Source organism: Lolium perenne, chromosome 4 (assembly GCF_019359855.2).
Source record: "Lolium perenne isolate Kyuss_39 chromosome 4, Kyuss_2.0, whole genome shotgun sequence".
Classification (NCBI taxonomy): domain Eukaryota; kingdom Viridiplantae; phylum Streptophyta; class Magnoliopsida; order Poales; family Poaceae; genus Lolium; species Lolium perenne.
In genome coordinates, this window is record NC_067247.2 from 197590322 (window position 1) to 197604660 (window position 14339).

Consider the following 14339-nt stretch of genomic DNA (forward strand, 5'->3'; position numbering starts at 1 on the left):
CATGTATGTTCATACCTCCGATTCAAGGAATAAGGCGTCCTCGTTTTACGTGCTTTTCGTTTGACTAAATATTACTTCAAATATATAAAGATTGTTTGTATAAAATTAACATCATTAGAAAATGTTTTTCGGTACAAATCCAACGATACTAATTACATATAATATAAGAAAGATTTTGTTGCTCAATTTTTGTGGTCAAAATTCGTCTTAGAACGGGACGGAATTATTTAGGCCTTTAATTTCACCGTTTCACTCGAACACTTGACCTGCTTCCTAAATGCGCGCCGCGACCTACGGGTACCAAGCGCTCAAAGAGGCCCTCGCCGCAGCCATCTCCGCCGCCGGCGACGTACGCCGCCCCCACGCGCTCGCGGTCGTATCGGGCCTCGCCGGAAACGGATACGTCGCCTCCCTCCTCGTATCCCGCTACTTCCGCCTCGGCGCCACCGATGCCGCGCGCAAGGCGTTCGACGCCGTGCCCGGTGCAGCATTGTTCCCCGGGCCGGCCTCCGTCGTGCGGCCCAAACCCCTCCTCTACAACGCCATGCTCCGCGGGTACCTCGCGCACGGACTCCCGCAGCTGGCGATCGAGCTCTTTCAAGGGATGGCGTGCCCGCCTGACCACCATACATACCACCTTGCCGTTACCGCGTGCGCGCGGGCGTCGGAGTTTGAGCTCGGTCGGCGTATCGGGAACGAAGCGGCCGCGAGAGGGTTTGCGTCTGACCTCCTGGTTGGGACGGCGCTGGTCGTGATGCATTCTGAAGCGGGTGATACAGAGGCTGCTCGCATGGTGTTTGATGGAATGCGGCACCGAGATGATGCGGTGTGGACTGCCTTGATTGCTGGATATGCGCGCGCGGGTCAGTTGGACCAGGCTCTGAGGTTATTTCAAAAGATGAGGTCGGCGGATGGAGTGACCCCCACTGAGTCGACACTGGTGAGCTTGGTTTCTGGGTTTGCAAGTTCTGGTTCTTGGAAGGCTCGTAATATGATGCACACTCTTGTAATTAGGTCTGGTTTCCACCTGAGCATCTTTGTTTGCAATGCTCTCCTGGAGATGTATGCTGAGTTTGGCTGTTTGAGCGAGGCTGTGATGTTGTTTCGCCAGATGGAGGTGAAGGATTCCATCACTTGGAGTACCATGATTGGCGGGCTTGTTCGGAATGGACGGCCAGATTCTGCTATTAAGGTTTTCCGTTGGATGGTGGCGAATTCGACCGTGTTGCCCACCAGGTCAATCTTGCTTAATGCCATTGTGGCATGCACTGAGCTGGGTGACCTGGAAGAAGGAAAATGGATCGAGCAAAGCTATGTGCTGGCTAATTCTAGTGAATTCAATAGGGACCCTTCATTGGTAACTGCACTGATATATATGTATGCAAAGTGTGGACAGTTAGATTGCTCAGTCGGTCTTCTACACGGAGTCGAACAAGTTAGAGATGATGTAGTTGCATGGAATGCTCTGGTCAAAGGGTGTGCAGTTTTTGGACAAGTGCAAAAGGCAATTGGATTTACAGTGGAAATGCAGAGGCTAGGCATTCACCCAGATGCTGTCACGTTCTTGGAGATCCTACCTATGATCTCTTCGATTCCCGCACTGAAAAAGGGGATGGAAGCACATGGTCAGATTATTTTAAGAGGTTTCCAGAATAAAAGGACAATTGCTAATTCACTTATTAGCATGTATGGTGGATGTGGGAGTCTCAGACATTCACTTGATGCCTTTAGTGGGATTGTGGACAAGGATGTAATCTCTTGGACTACTATGATTCAGGTCTATGCCTGGAATGGACATGCTGCTGAAGCTGTCAAGCTTTTCGAGCTGATGAAGAAAACAGAAGTGAAACCAAACCGCTACACTTTTCTTACTGGGTTGTCTGCATGTAGAAACACAGGTCTTGTTGAAGAGGGAATGGACTTGCTCAAGTGCATGGAAGAACAATATGGTCTTGAGCCGGATGTTGAGCATATATCATGTGTTGTTGATATGCTCTGTCGTACTGGACGCTTGACTCATGCATATGACCTGATTAAAAATACTATTTCTGAACATGTTGACAATACAGTATTGTGGGGGATATTACTAAGTGCTTCCCGTTCCTATGGGAATTTGGTAATTGGAGAAGCAGTGGCCAGACATCTATTGTCTCTTGATCCAGAAAATCGAGCCAACTATAAAATGCTTGCTGATATTTATGTCTCGCTTGGGAGGAGGGATAGTGCTGATGATATCCTTAGGCTATCATTGTCAAGAGGACTGAACTCGATACCAGGCTGCAGCTGGACCGAAGGTGGCTAATTATTGTAAATACATGCTAGAAGGTATGACTCAAATATTGTTAAATTGTCCTCTTTCTTTCATAATTTGTTCATATTTTATCCAGCATGTTCTCAGTTCTAAAGCAGGCTCTGATATTATTGTCTAGATGTATCATTTTCTTACCTTTGAGTTGTGGCATTTTGATATTTTTTCTCAGTATAACCAATGCTCAAAATTTCCAACTTAATTACAACTCTTTGCCTTGTCCAATTGCTTCTAGTTATGTGTTCAAAACCATCAAACTAAGCATTCTATTTGACAATTCCAACTTACGCACAGGTATTTATACATATGGAAAATGCTACTGATCACATCAGTTAGGGCATGGAAATTACTTAGGCAGTCCGGAACTGCTATCTGAGCCACTGACCATAAGATTTTCATTTACCCTTTTATCACAAATACATGCACTGATTTTTTTTTTCCGAGAAAACGCAAAAAGCCTTTGTGTTTCATTTCATTGAAGAGAGAGAGAGAGAGAGGGAGAGGGAGAGGGAGAGAGTTTGTTGCTACATGTTGGTGCTAGGCTACTAGCTATCACCCAGGACTCCCTCTCTTCCTAAAGAGATGTGCTTCACACACACAACTCTGTTTTGATGTGCTTCACACACAGGGCTAATTTTCATGCCCTAACTAGGAACCATTGAGTTGTGGCATTTTGATATTTTTTCTCAGTATAACCAATGCTCAAATTTTCCAACTTAATTACAACTCTTTGCCTTGATCAATTGCTTCTAGTTATGTGTTGAAAACCATCAAACTAAGCATTCTATTTGACAATTCCAACTTAAGCACAGGTATTTATACATGTTGAAATGCTACTGATGGTTACGGCATGAAAATTACTTAGGCAGTCTGGAACTGCTATCTGAGCCACTGACCATAAGATTTTCATTTACGCTTTATCACAAATGCATGCACTGATATAACTTTTTTCGAGAAAACGCAAAAATACTTTGCGTTTCATTTCATTGAAAAGAGGGAGAGGGAGAGGGAGAGGGAGAGGGAGAGGGAGAGAGAGAGAGAGAGAGTTTGTTGCTACATGTTGGTGCTAGGCTACGAGCACTCACCCAGGACTCCCTCTCTTCCTAAAGCGATGTGCTTCACACACACAACTCTGTTTTGATGTGCTTCACACACTCGTACACAACACACAAGACTAATACTACTAGGAAGCTTTGTTAGATATCTCAACTAATACAAGCTTACGATGCAAAGTGGACTGCTGGTCCTTTTATAGTCACAAACCGACTCTGCTCTAGCTGTCTATTTCTTAACCATTAAGCATGACCAACTTTATAGCCAGTGGTCAATTTCAACGTTGCTTCTACTACTATTTCTTACTAGCATACAGCTATCTATAACCTGGAGTAGAAACTTCATGCACCTATCCAAAGCTCTTTACCACTACCGACCTGTATGCATAGATATTTGACAAGATACTTCTAACAATCTCCCCCTTAATCTTGTCATATCAACTAGACCTACTAATCCACATCACCTGGACCATGCACTTCACCTTGTGACGACTCACGGTATCGACCGCCTCACGTCGAGCAACATCATCACACCCTCCATATAAGACGGCATCACATCACTGATTCGGCTTCACACCGACTCTTCCACTTGACAATAGCATCACAGCAGCGTCATTGGCTTCACACCAACCTTTCTAATGACAATGGCATCGGCGCCTTCTACGAAGATGGTATCACACCACCGCCTGTGCAGAGTCTTCCAACAATATCACACCCTTCGGCATGCACTTTGAACACCCTTCTCACAGGAGTGCTGGCTCATCGTCTTCACAAAGAGCCTTAGCATGGAATGTCTTGTTTTTCTTCTCTGGACACTCGCATAATGTCCATAATTAGGACAGTTGTGGCACTTCACCTCGGACTTATCCCAAGTACGTCCGCGGTCACGACCACGACCTCCATCATGCCCTCGTCCTCGCGGCGAGTTCTCAGCCTCTTGTCTTGCCTTCCACTCTGCACGGGTCAGCAGCAAGTGCTCCTCATCAACATCACCACTTCCTGGTAGGCGCTCCTCGTGTGTCTTCAATCGCCCAATACCTCTTCCATCATCATGGTCATGAGATCGCAAATTGTTAGATGGTCGAAGCAATCTGGAGAAACTTGTTGGGGACAGCGGGAAGGAACTTCTTCACAGCGTATGTCTCCTCAAACTCCTCACCAAGTGCTCGAATCTAGTTGACAATGGTTGTCAATCAGGAGGCGAAGCTATCAATTGATTCTGTTTCCTTCATGCGCAGCCCCTCGAACTCTGTCTTGAGAGTTTGTACCTTGGCGTCCTTCACACGCTCAGCACCCATGTGCATAATCTTCAGGGCCTCCCAAGTCTCCTTTCCATACACCAGAAAGAGCATGTCCTCTTGTATCCCTTGGTAAATGGCAGCCATAGCCATTTGGTTCTTCGGATGAAGCCTGGTGACCGGGTGTATACGTGAGCGCATCCATTGGTTGACACGTGTCACATCTAGCAATCCACTGTTACCATCATTGTTGGGTTAGCAAACCACATCAGCACTAACAACACTTCCAAATCACGTAGGACCCACCTTTTTGAATTCAAATAGTGGGCCAGATGCACCTTCAAATCACGTAGGACCCACACCAAGTACGCTTAGCGATGGATAAGACAACGTCAAGGCAACAGATCCAATTGACGAGAACCGGATCTCAACGCAGATCGTGTGGCATCTAGAGGGTGCTCACGTATACACCTAGTCACCAAATCCCCTCTCTTTGGTCCTTACTCTCCTCCTTGGGCACCTTAGGTTCTTTTGTCTCTACAGCATCCCAAATTCTTTTGGCACGCATGGACACCTTCATCTTGATGGACCATGCCAAGTAGCTCTTTGTGAGCATTCTGATGCCAATTGTTGGTGCTAGGTTACTAGTTCTCACCCAGGACTCCCTCTCTTCCTAAAGAGATGTGCTTCACACACACGTACACAACACACAGGGCTAATACTACTAGGAAGTATCTCAACTGATACAAGCTTACAATACAAAGAGGACTGCTGGTCCTTTTACAGTCGCAAACCGACTCTGTTCTAGCTGTCTATTCTTAACCATTATTTCTTAACCATTAAGCATAACCAACTTTAGGTCAACTTCAACTTTGCTTCTACTACCATTTCTTACTAGCATACATCTATCTATAACCTCGACTATAAATTTCATGCACCAAAGTTCTTTACCACTGCCGACCTACATGCATAGATATTTGACAAGATTACTTCTAAAACTACATGCCCCCTAAGAGGCCAAGAACTGAAACAGAAAATACAGTTTAGTGCACATCCCAGGTCTGCGGTAGCATTACAAGGAGGCCTTATGGTCCAGCTCTTGCCCAAAGGGCGTCTTCCTCCTTGATTTTGGCGATGACGCTGTTGACAGAGGGTTGAGCTCCATTAAAAACGCAGTCATTGCGGTGCTTCCAGATAAGCCACGGTGAGTTGTGGATCCAACAAAACTGTGAACAGCATCAAATTTACTGCTTTAACATGTGTTAGGTGTTAAAAGTTAGCCCAGTTAGCTCAATTTATGAAAATAATTTCAAAGGACAAAAATTCAGAGGGATATTGATTTTGAACTGAACATACTAAGATTAAGTATATTCAAATATTTATGGAAGTAATATTCGTTTGTCAACATTTTGCATCTCCTCTTATATTTTAATTTTTCAACTAACTGGAACACACACGTCTCTGTGAGAGTTGGTAGACTTTTTTATGTTAGTCTCGCTAAGAAATTTGGTGCGTTTGCCTATGGTAATGCAGTATTAGCAATATATGGGTTGTGAGTGACTTGGATGAAAAATAAAATTTTGAAATTTAAAATCACCATCATTGATCTATATCTGAAAAATGAAAATCCTTTAGTGCTGACCAGTGATCACCATCTCAATGTAACATGGTACACGGAGAACTCCCATGTCATGAAGCATATTCTTTATGCACCTTAGTTGGTATCTAATAATTCGTTGTTGGGGTGTCATGACTATTTAGCTAGCTCTTCTTATCTGGCTCAGCCGAAAAAAACCTGTAATCGTTGAGATTTCGACCTGGAATGCTTCAAGAAGGAATTTAGATGGCAGAACTATATGGAGATCTGGAGCTTATGCCTTTTGGGGCTCATCACATTCTTTCAAGTTCTGTACATATTTGCAGTACACAATATCAAGTACCAAACTATCAATTTAGAGTCTTCTTTGCAATGCTGGATATCATGTCACGATGAATTGTTTGAATTGTCGGATTTCTCTCTTTTCCCACCTTGTAAAGCGCACCAGCTAACAATAAAAAAAAAAGAGAGCATAGCTGCATGGATCATGTACTGGCTTTGAGATAGGAATTTTATTTCCTTGTTAAATCGTAAAGCGCACCAGCTAACAACATTGGTACGGAGTAGTTAAAAAACTCAAAATTGCTGGAGATTTTATCTTTTTATAATTGGGACAATCATAAAATTTGTTTTAGGCTGCACTATTGATTTGAACCTCTAATGACATTCACTCATTCAGTATTAACAAATAGAATCATGCACAATGATCTACTGTCCTACTGATATCTTTAATGGTAGAATTATCCGTGCACCATATGTTGCACTAGTACTGCGAAATCATACAGTTCACATGCATTTGAAGGAAAATAAGTGTCATGAAAAAAATGGTTCATCTGGTAATGTGAAGGTTTCGTTTTCTCTAACATATTATCGTGTGGTTATTACAGAAAAAAAAAATTGTTGTGTAGCATATTCGGTCAGGAATCAGGATCTGCTCTGCATATTTAGGAGAAATCAACGCCAATAGAATTGTCAAACCAGGCTACTGAAACAACTCAGCAGCCAAAACACAATAGGAGTGCAAACCGTGTCGGTAGTGATGAATGATGATTATCCCTGTCTTGACTTTGTCGTCTTGTATGAATTCTTTATGTGAACATATTCTGCAAGTGCTATAGGTCCCAGAAAGTGGCATCTTGAGGATGATAGATCCTAACTATTCTTTTCTGTAATAATGTTGAAGCTGTGATACTTTATACCCTTTTGGTCAACTCAGTCATGATTTATTTACCAGTTTCTCCAGAATCAGGATGTGGAAAACCTTTTTCCTTCTCTATGACCAAGGACATCTTTTCTGGAGATATATCCCACAACCTAGAAATGTGCTGAACTATTTCCTTCCCTTTTTGTAGCAGTTGTTTGATTGTTTCCCTTAATAGATATGAGTGTTTGTCATTTTAATCCAATTTTTTGGAGCATATTTTTTTATATGCCAGCAGATACTTAGAAGTATCAGATTGATATAACCATTTGTGCACTTTATCGTCACGAGTAAAAGTTATATCCTGTTCTAGTATGTTTTTTTGAGAAAACGCAAAGGACCTTTGTTTTTCATTTCATTGAAAAGGTAGGGTTTTGCTTACAATCCTCCTGGAGGTGAGTTACCAACAGGAAACAAACTTATGTGATTGAGCAATCTACTGTCAGAAACTCTTAGCTAAAACATTATAATTTATAAGAGCAAAGCGACTTTCTCCTTTTCTCTATGTTCTTGCACATTTTATAAATATATTACAATAGTGTGTCTATATATATTGCTTGAAGTTATTAATTTATGCGGCAATGGTTAACTGTGCGGGAATGGTTAACTGAAAGAGGTGTACATAGAAGGAGATGGGTTTCCGGAGGTAATCGCCTAGAGTAGTTTGGTAACTCGCCTTCAGTTCGTCGCACAACTGCACTCTTCCATGGCCATGACACAAGCCTCAGAGTCCTGCAAGGTTTGTGGGGGTGATTTTATGTTTATTTCTTGGTTGACCTAAATGTATTAGGTCCTGTCTTTACATTGAGCCTCTCTTACATTCTCGATTACGTAGGAGAATAAGATATGCTGTTCACAAAGAGTTTATAGAAAATACGCAACAAAGAGACAATTAACCTTTTCTGAAACACTAACCTTTTACCTGGGAATATATTTTAGATGGCGTGAAATATTACAAGGTTGTGCAAGATCAGATGAGAAGAGCTAGTAAATTACAAGATAAGTAAAGAAATGATAATACCAGACTAGTACTATGAAGGCTGTCATGTTAAATTTTGCTCTTTCGGTCGTGCACACAACTCCCTGATCATTTTGCTCATGCCAACTATACCAAATAGCAGCCTCTTTCTGGATTTTACCTTCTTGGATTGCTGGTAGGCAGGGGTGGAGGTTCGTTAGGGCAGAGGTGGACCATGGTAGGTGCTCTAAATGTTGCGAACAAATCAGTTTTGAATGCTTGTCTTTCTCTATTCCCACAATTGCCAGAGCACATTGGTGATTACACTGTTTACCTTCACAATCCAAGCAGACTTTGTCTTGGAAGTATAAAGATTAAATTAACAATCAAAACTATTGATCTTCTGTTACTGGACCCAACTTGACGTGGACCCACAGAGTCTTCCTGCAACAGATAAGTATTATCATGGTCCACTAAGTGATGGTACAGATTTCTTGCTCAGAGCAATATGATACTTTTTGTTGCTCCCCATTTCATCTTAGACTATTCTTGGTAACAATCTGACACAGTAATTGTATGTATTAAAATGCTTTCTGCAAGTTTCTCTAAAAAAATACAACTATGGATCTAGTGCTGCTTCCCTAAGGAATCAGAATGAAGGACATGGAGCTGTAGGCGTTTCACTGATAACTAGGTGGTGTTTAATCATTAATAATTTCCTTCTGACCAGATATGCTAGCAATTCACACCATAGGTCTGCTTTGCAATACCTGCATATAAAAGTAAAAAAGGCGTAAGAACTTAGAGGAATATTGGTTGAATCTGTTGAAATGTCTCTTCCGGTGACCTCCATACATTTTGTGCGGAAGCAGGGCTGCTTCAGTGCTGGGTCATCTTCAGGAGGTTGCTGTCCAAAGATCATCTCGCAGCTCATGTCTTCAAAATCTGAACAGTAATAATGTGATTGGTGTAAGTACACATATTATATTTCCTCTCGTACCTAATTAACTATTAACGGCTTTTAGGGTTTGTTTGAACTTAGCATGATATGCCTTCCTGTGTTAGTTTTTTATTCCAAATGTAAAAAATAGTAGATAAATAACAGATCGTTTGATTTTGTTGGCATCAGACATGGAGTTGGAAACACTCCATTGCAATAAGCACAAGGAAAATCATGCCTTGCATATCCCAACTTAAATTTATCTCTCATTCTGTGGACTGCCGTCATAAAATATCAACATCATATGGCCTAGATACAATCATTGTTGCAGCTGAAATACATCGCGAATCACCATGAAGACCCAACACTCACGAGTGCTTCTCATAAGTGAAGTTGAACCATGTTGCTCTGATAATTGTAACATGCTGGCTCTGCACTGTGAGGTGAAGGTGCCTATACTGTATTTTCCCTGCACGCAACTTGTTTCCGCTGTTTGTTGCCACTCACTAAGAATGACACATAGGGGGTAGCCCTATTTTGGCCAAATGCTTGCAATTGCTTTATGACATGCAAACATGTTAGTCCCACCCCAACCCTTTTGTCCCCCAAATGGTAGCATGTGGTTCCCGTAACAAAAAAGGTAAAGAACTTCAGTAGGTATAGGTGGCAAGATCTTAAGGTTAATGTATGAAGTTCTGTACTATTCATATGAGAATCTTGATCTCGTGGATGCTTTGAGTTAACGTTTCACTCTGAAAGTTAGTCTAAACACTTGGGTGGCTATAGGCCTATTGTACACTACTTAAAGTGGAAAGGTAATATTCGAAGTTCACTCAAGTCAATGTTAATGTATTATTAGGTCACTGACCAGGGTAGCCAGAGATACACTTTCAGGTTTTAATACATCTTTCAATGACAGTTCATTAATTTCCTGCTGACTTCATTCAGCGGGCCAGAGTTTTTATTTTGGTCATTTTTACTGGTATACAAACAAGTTATAGCTCAGTTGTTGGTTACCCACTGATGTACACAGTATTCAGGATAGTCTCATGGATTCAGAAAAGGAAGCTTACTGGGTGACATGTAGACAGAAACTCCAAGCGATTCTTGCATAAACTTCTGGGATGGAATCTTGCAAAGATTCGTGCACATACCGACACAGTTGGTGCTTTCCAGAAATCTATCTCAGAGCAAGATAAGAAATAAAGAAAGATCAGCATTAATTCCTTGTCTTGAGATTTATCTGTATGTCTGTACTCTGTGCCTTAGTAAATATCTTCCTTAAATCAGTGATAATTGAGATAGTATCTCCTTCCGTTTAAAAAAAAAAGATAGTGTCTAACATTTGTAGTACTGGTATGGTGCATTGGCCTCTTAGATATTTCTTTATCAATTCTTGTAGGCAGTTTGTGGAGTGTGAGTAGGATCGTCAGTTTGCCACAATTACGACATGGACAATACAAGTTGCATGTCAGCCTTAGTACTTTCATGCCTTTACTTTTAAGTGGAGGTACTCGAGTAAGTTTGACATATGGCAAAAAGTTTATTCAGAACCAATTGATGGTTGCAGAATCATGCCCTGTTAATTGCAAACTCTGTTAATCATTCTCACACCTATGAATTTTGAGACCAGAAAACCATTTGGACCAATATGTTTCGGATACCTTATATTCAACCTAGTTAAAATTATGGTTGAATTACCTGCATTTGGGGATAAACACCACATTCTTCTCTCTTGTTCCATTGACTTCAGATTCCTTTACCTGGTTCAATGACATAATGATCACTCAGACAACTTATCCAAAGTGGTGAGGTGTATTCCATGCGTGACTGCATTTCAAACTAACATATGCACTAGATATGCTTCAGATTTTGCTTCATAGAAAAAATGATACTCTTATAGGTGTCGATTTCACATCCTACAATTTTTTTGGGAAAATAAAAGTACTCTTGGAATATTTATCTACTTGGTATGAGGCTTATGTCATTCATTTTGCACAGGGATCACTAGCATCCCTTTTTTGAATCGAAGCATTACATATTTACATGGAGCAAGAACGTCTTAACAATAGAAAAGCTGTTACCTCACACGGTCCAACGAGCCAAGGGAAGAATATCGTGGTGAAGGCAGCAAAATACTCCCTGGAAAATTTTGAAGGCGGCATCATCACCTTTATCTGCCCAAATAGAATTCTCTCAACGCAAATCCAGGTAAACAAATAGACAAAGCTTCTACTGTTCTTCCCCTCCTTTTAAGAGATAACTTCCATGGTTTCTAGTAATGCAAGTGAATAATACTAGAAATCATCTAAAGTTAATTATGCATCCTTGTAATGAAGTGTACTTGCCATTGTGACGATATAGCTTGGCATTGCTTGTTCGAGAGCTTTGGCCACAATTCCGCCCTGTGTTTCAAGCCTGAAGACTCTGGAGATTGCCACAGCGGCCTCTATCAAGCCCTCGTAGCCAGGCTTTGCATTCTTTAACCCTGTAGTCGGCAAGTTCCTTAGTTTGGACCTCAACTCCCTCTAAACAGAAAAAAATCTACTTTTCTTGTGTACCAGCAACGGGGCGAAAAAAGAACAGGAGTACGTCATGGCTGCTCGATGCTACTTATTCGCCAGTCTAGTCACGGGAAAATCCAAGGGATACGGAGGACCAACCACAGGAATTTACACATGCACACAGTAGACACACTAATTAAGTGGCTAACTCCTAGAGGAAAACCATGTGCTACGTGATGGTTGACTTCTCCATTAGCAACGCTTCTCGATCACGGAGGTTACTTGTACGATTTTTTTTTTTTGGAAGATGGGGAGAAGAACAGCATAAAGGACATACTCACCACTAAAAGATTCCTAGAATGTGCGCCTCACATTTTTATACAACCGGCAAGTTATGACCCCTCTTAGTTGCCTAGCTATATGCTGATGCACTTCTGCTTGTTTTGCAATATGTTTCTCGTAGTTAAGCTCTTGTGCACAAAATTTGGCTTAGGGAGCTGCTATTTTCATTTTCAGGATTACACTGTTATCACTTATATGGAGTGACTTGTTCTCTCACGTAAAAAAATGGAATTAATACCGTACAAGTACAACAACTGTAGCACGTCAAGTAGAAAACTGGCCGTGCTACGTACGGAGAGGAAAACATCACGTTCACAGCATGCACAGCATAGGTAAGCAGAACCGGTTAATCATTAGCTAATTAGATATATTTGATTATTAATCCGTCTATACAGACAAAAATGGCATATATATAGACCATCGTAGCACCCGTCAGGTGGCAAGACAATCAACTAACGACGAAGAGAAGCATCTTGGAAAACTCCATTTTATTCTTCTGAGGCATCTAATATCAAACTCGATTTTTTTTTTTACTTAATCACAAGCTTCTAGTACTACTAGATACTTGATCCTTACGATAAGAGACAAGTTTTATGAGTTGTTTTGCCACCGTATGTATCGACTATGTCTCAGCTGGATTTTACACGGAGGCCGACCATCTACCTACTTTCCAAGATGTGTGGGACACAAGTGTCGGAGAGGCACATGACCGTCTTCCTCGTTGAGACAGAGATCGAGTGGGCGCCCAAGGAATGGCGGCTTTGTTATTATCAGTCTAAGGCTGCGTGATGAAGTTATTATTACGAAAAGCTGAAAATAACATTGGTTTATTCACCAGAACTTCGTCCCCTTTCCCATGCAGCATAGGCGATCACGATCGAAGACGACTCACATGGCTAGAGGCCTAGAACAAGATGCAAGCAGTGTGGATCATTCCAAAACTTGCAAATGAATATAGGCACGAACCAGAAGCAGCCTGAAGTTGCCTGGACAGGTATCCGATGGCCAGGTTGTCGAACCAGGTGTCGTGGTACACTGTCGTCGCCGTCGTCCCTGCGACCGTCTCTCTCACCGGCGCTGGGGGCGCTGGTATCGGCGCTAGCGTTACCTCTTGTGGCCTCACCATGACCGATCGCACGGTGGAGCAGCGCTTGATCCTCCTTGCGTAGCTCTTCTTCATTACGCAGGACACGCCTCTTTCACGCGCGCAGGGAGGTGCTCCCACCGTGAGCCCACCTTGAGGAAGGAGCACAAGCGCGGTGGCCTCCATGGTTTTGTGTGTGGGTTTGTGTGCGTGTTTGTATTTGTGAGATGTGTACTTGTAGAGAGACGGGGTTTCAGTGAGACAGAAAAGGAGAGAGAGAGAGAAAGAGAGAGCGAGGGGGTGGTGATGTGGAAGGTGCAAAGAGTAGGAAGAGCCCAAATGGCAGGGAGGGGCATCTTGGTGTGGTGGGGATCAGGGAATCATGGTTAACATCATGTTTCTCACGATTCTCGCCTTGGAATGGACAAGAGGGCTGTGTCGGTTTTTAATGGGCTTTGGCTTATGTTCCCTGCTTTTAACTAACCGGGCGAAAAGAACCATTGACGTGAGAATGAATATCATTTTCCTGGAGGATTTTTTTGGGGGGAATAATGCTAATGTTAGACACTTCTTGAGCCGTCTTGAAAAACTTATTGAATTTGTTAACAAATACGGTGTATTCTGGACTACACAAAAAAAAAAAAAATTTTGGGACAGTTTTTTATTCCTTTATACAGCAATACTTTTTTTTGTTGCCTTAGATAGAACTCATATTTCTAGTGAAACTTTGCATAAATATACAGAACATTTATACATTCTCACCAAAAATAAAATTGTGATCTCTTTTGAAATTCCAAAGTACCATTTTCAATTTATTTTTTCAAAATCAGAGGACAAGTGTGTTTATAGATGCAGGTGGGTCTTATGGTACCCTCTACCTCTAACCCTCTTTAGTTCAAAAAAAAGTAGTAAAGAGGTTAGAGGGTACCTTAATAATGACCCACTTGTATGTCTAAGTGTGCTCGCAAAACCGTGTCCCATCAAACACGCCTAGTTAGATTTTCATACGTTGCCCGTCGATTTTAAATTATTGGTTGGAATTCATATGCATATTTATCTTCAAATGTACTTAGTTATACAATATAACTTGGTTTGATTTTACAATAAAATATTAT

The 14339-nt window shown here is 41.8% G+C and overlaps 2 protein-coding genes across 6 annotated transcripts; one reads left to right on the forward strand and one right to left on the reverse strand.

Moving 5' to 3' along the window:
• Nucleotides 1–272: 272 nt before the first annotated feature.
• LOC127295211 (pentatricopeptide repeat-containing protein At5g39350) lies at nt 273–13135 on the forward strand. 5 transcript variants are annotated; one of them, XR_007847613.1, is made up of 3 exons: nt 273–2325; nt 11296–11505; nt 13003–13135. XR_007847613.1 is itself a non-coding variant. In XM_051325115.2 (2 exons), the coding sequence occupies exon 1, from the start codon at nt 278–280 to the stop codon at nt 2300–2302; it is 2025 nt and encodes a 674-aa protein (XP_051181075.1). In that variant the 5' UTR covers nt 273–277; the 3' UTR covers nt 2303–2325; nt 11296–11609. The 5 variants fall into 5 exon arrangements, 2 of the variants coding, with proteins under 2 accessions (XP_051181075.1, XP_051181076.1); XR_007847615.1 differs by lacking the exon at nt 13003–13135 and adding an exon at nt 11659–11793; XR_007847614.1 differs by lacking the exon at nt 13003–13135 and adding an exon at nt 11634–11742.
• On the reverse strand, nt 8439–13410 carry LOC127295212 (beta-carotene isomerase D27, chloroplastic). Its single transcript, XM_051325119.2, has 7 exons — nt 13107–13410; nt 11643–11782; nt 11379–11471; nt 10996–11057; nt 10368–10474; nt 9210–9299; nt 8439–9124 (listed from the first exon to the last, which is right to left on the reverse strand). The coding sequence occupies exons 1-7, from the start codon at nt 13408–13410 to the stop codon at nt 9090–9092; spliced, it is 831 nt and encodes a 276-aa protein (XP_051181079.1). The 3' UTR covers nt 8439–9089.
• Nucleotides 13411–14339: the final 929 nt, after the last annotated feature.

Excerpts from the sequence above, each read along its gene's own strand:
- LOC127295211 (XM_051325115.2), top strand. The coding sequence starts at position 278 with ATGCGCGCCGCGACCTACGGGTACCAAGCGCTCAAAGAGGCCCTCGCC.
- LOC127295212 (XM_051325119.2), bottom strand. The coding sequence starts at position 13,410 with ATGGAGGCCACCGCGCTTGTGCTCCTTCCTCAAGGTGGGCTCACGGTG. Across the intron at positions 10,475-10,995 it reads GTGTTTATCCCCAAATGCAG|ATTTCTGGAAAGCACCAACT; the intron begins GTAATTCAACCA and ends GCTCTGAGATAG. Across the intron at positions 9,300-10,367 it reads TTCTGTCTACATGTCACCCA|ATTTTGAAGACATGAGCTGC; the intron begins GTAAGCTTCCTT and ends ATTACTGTTCAG.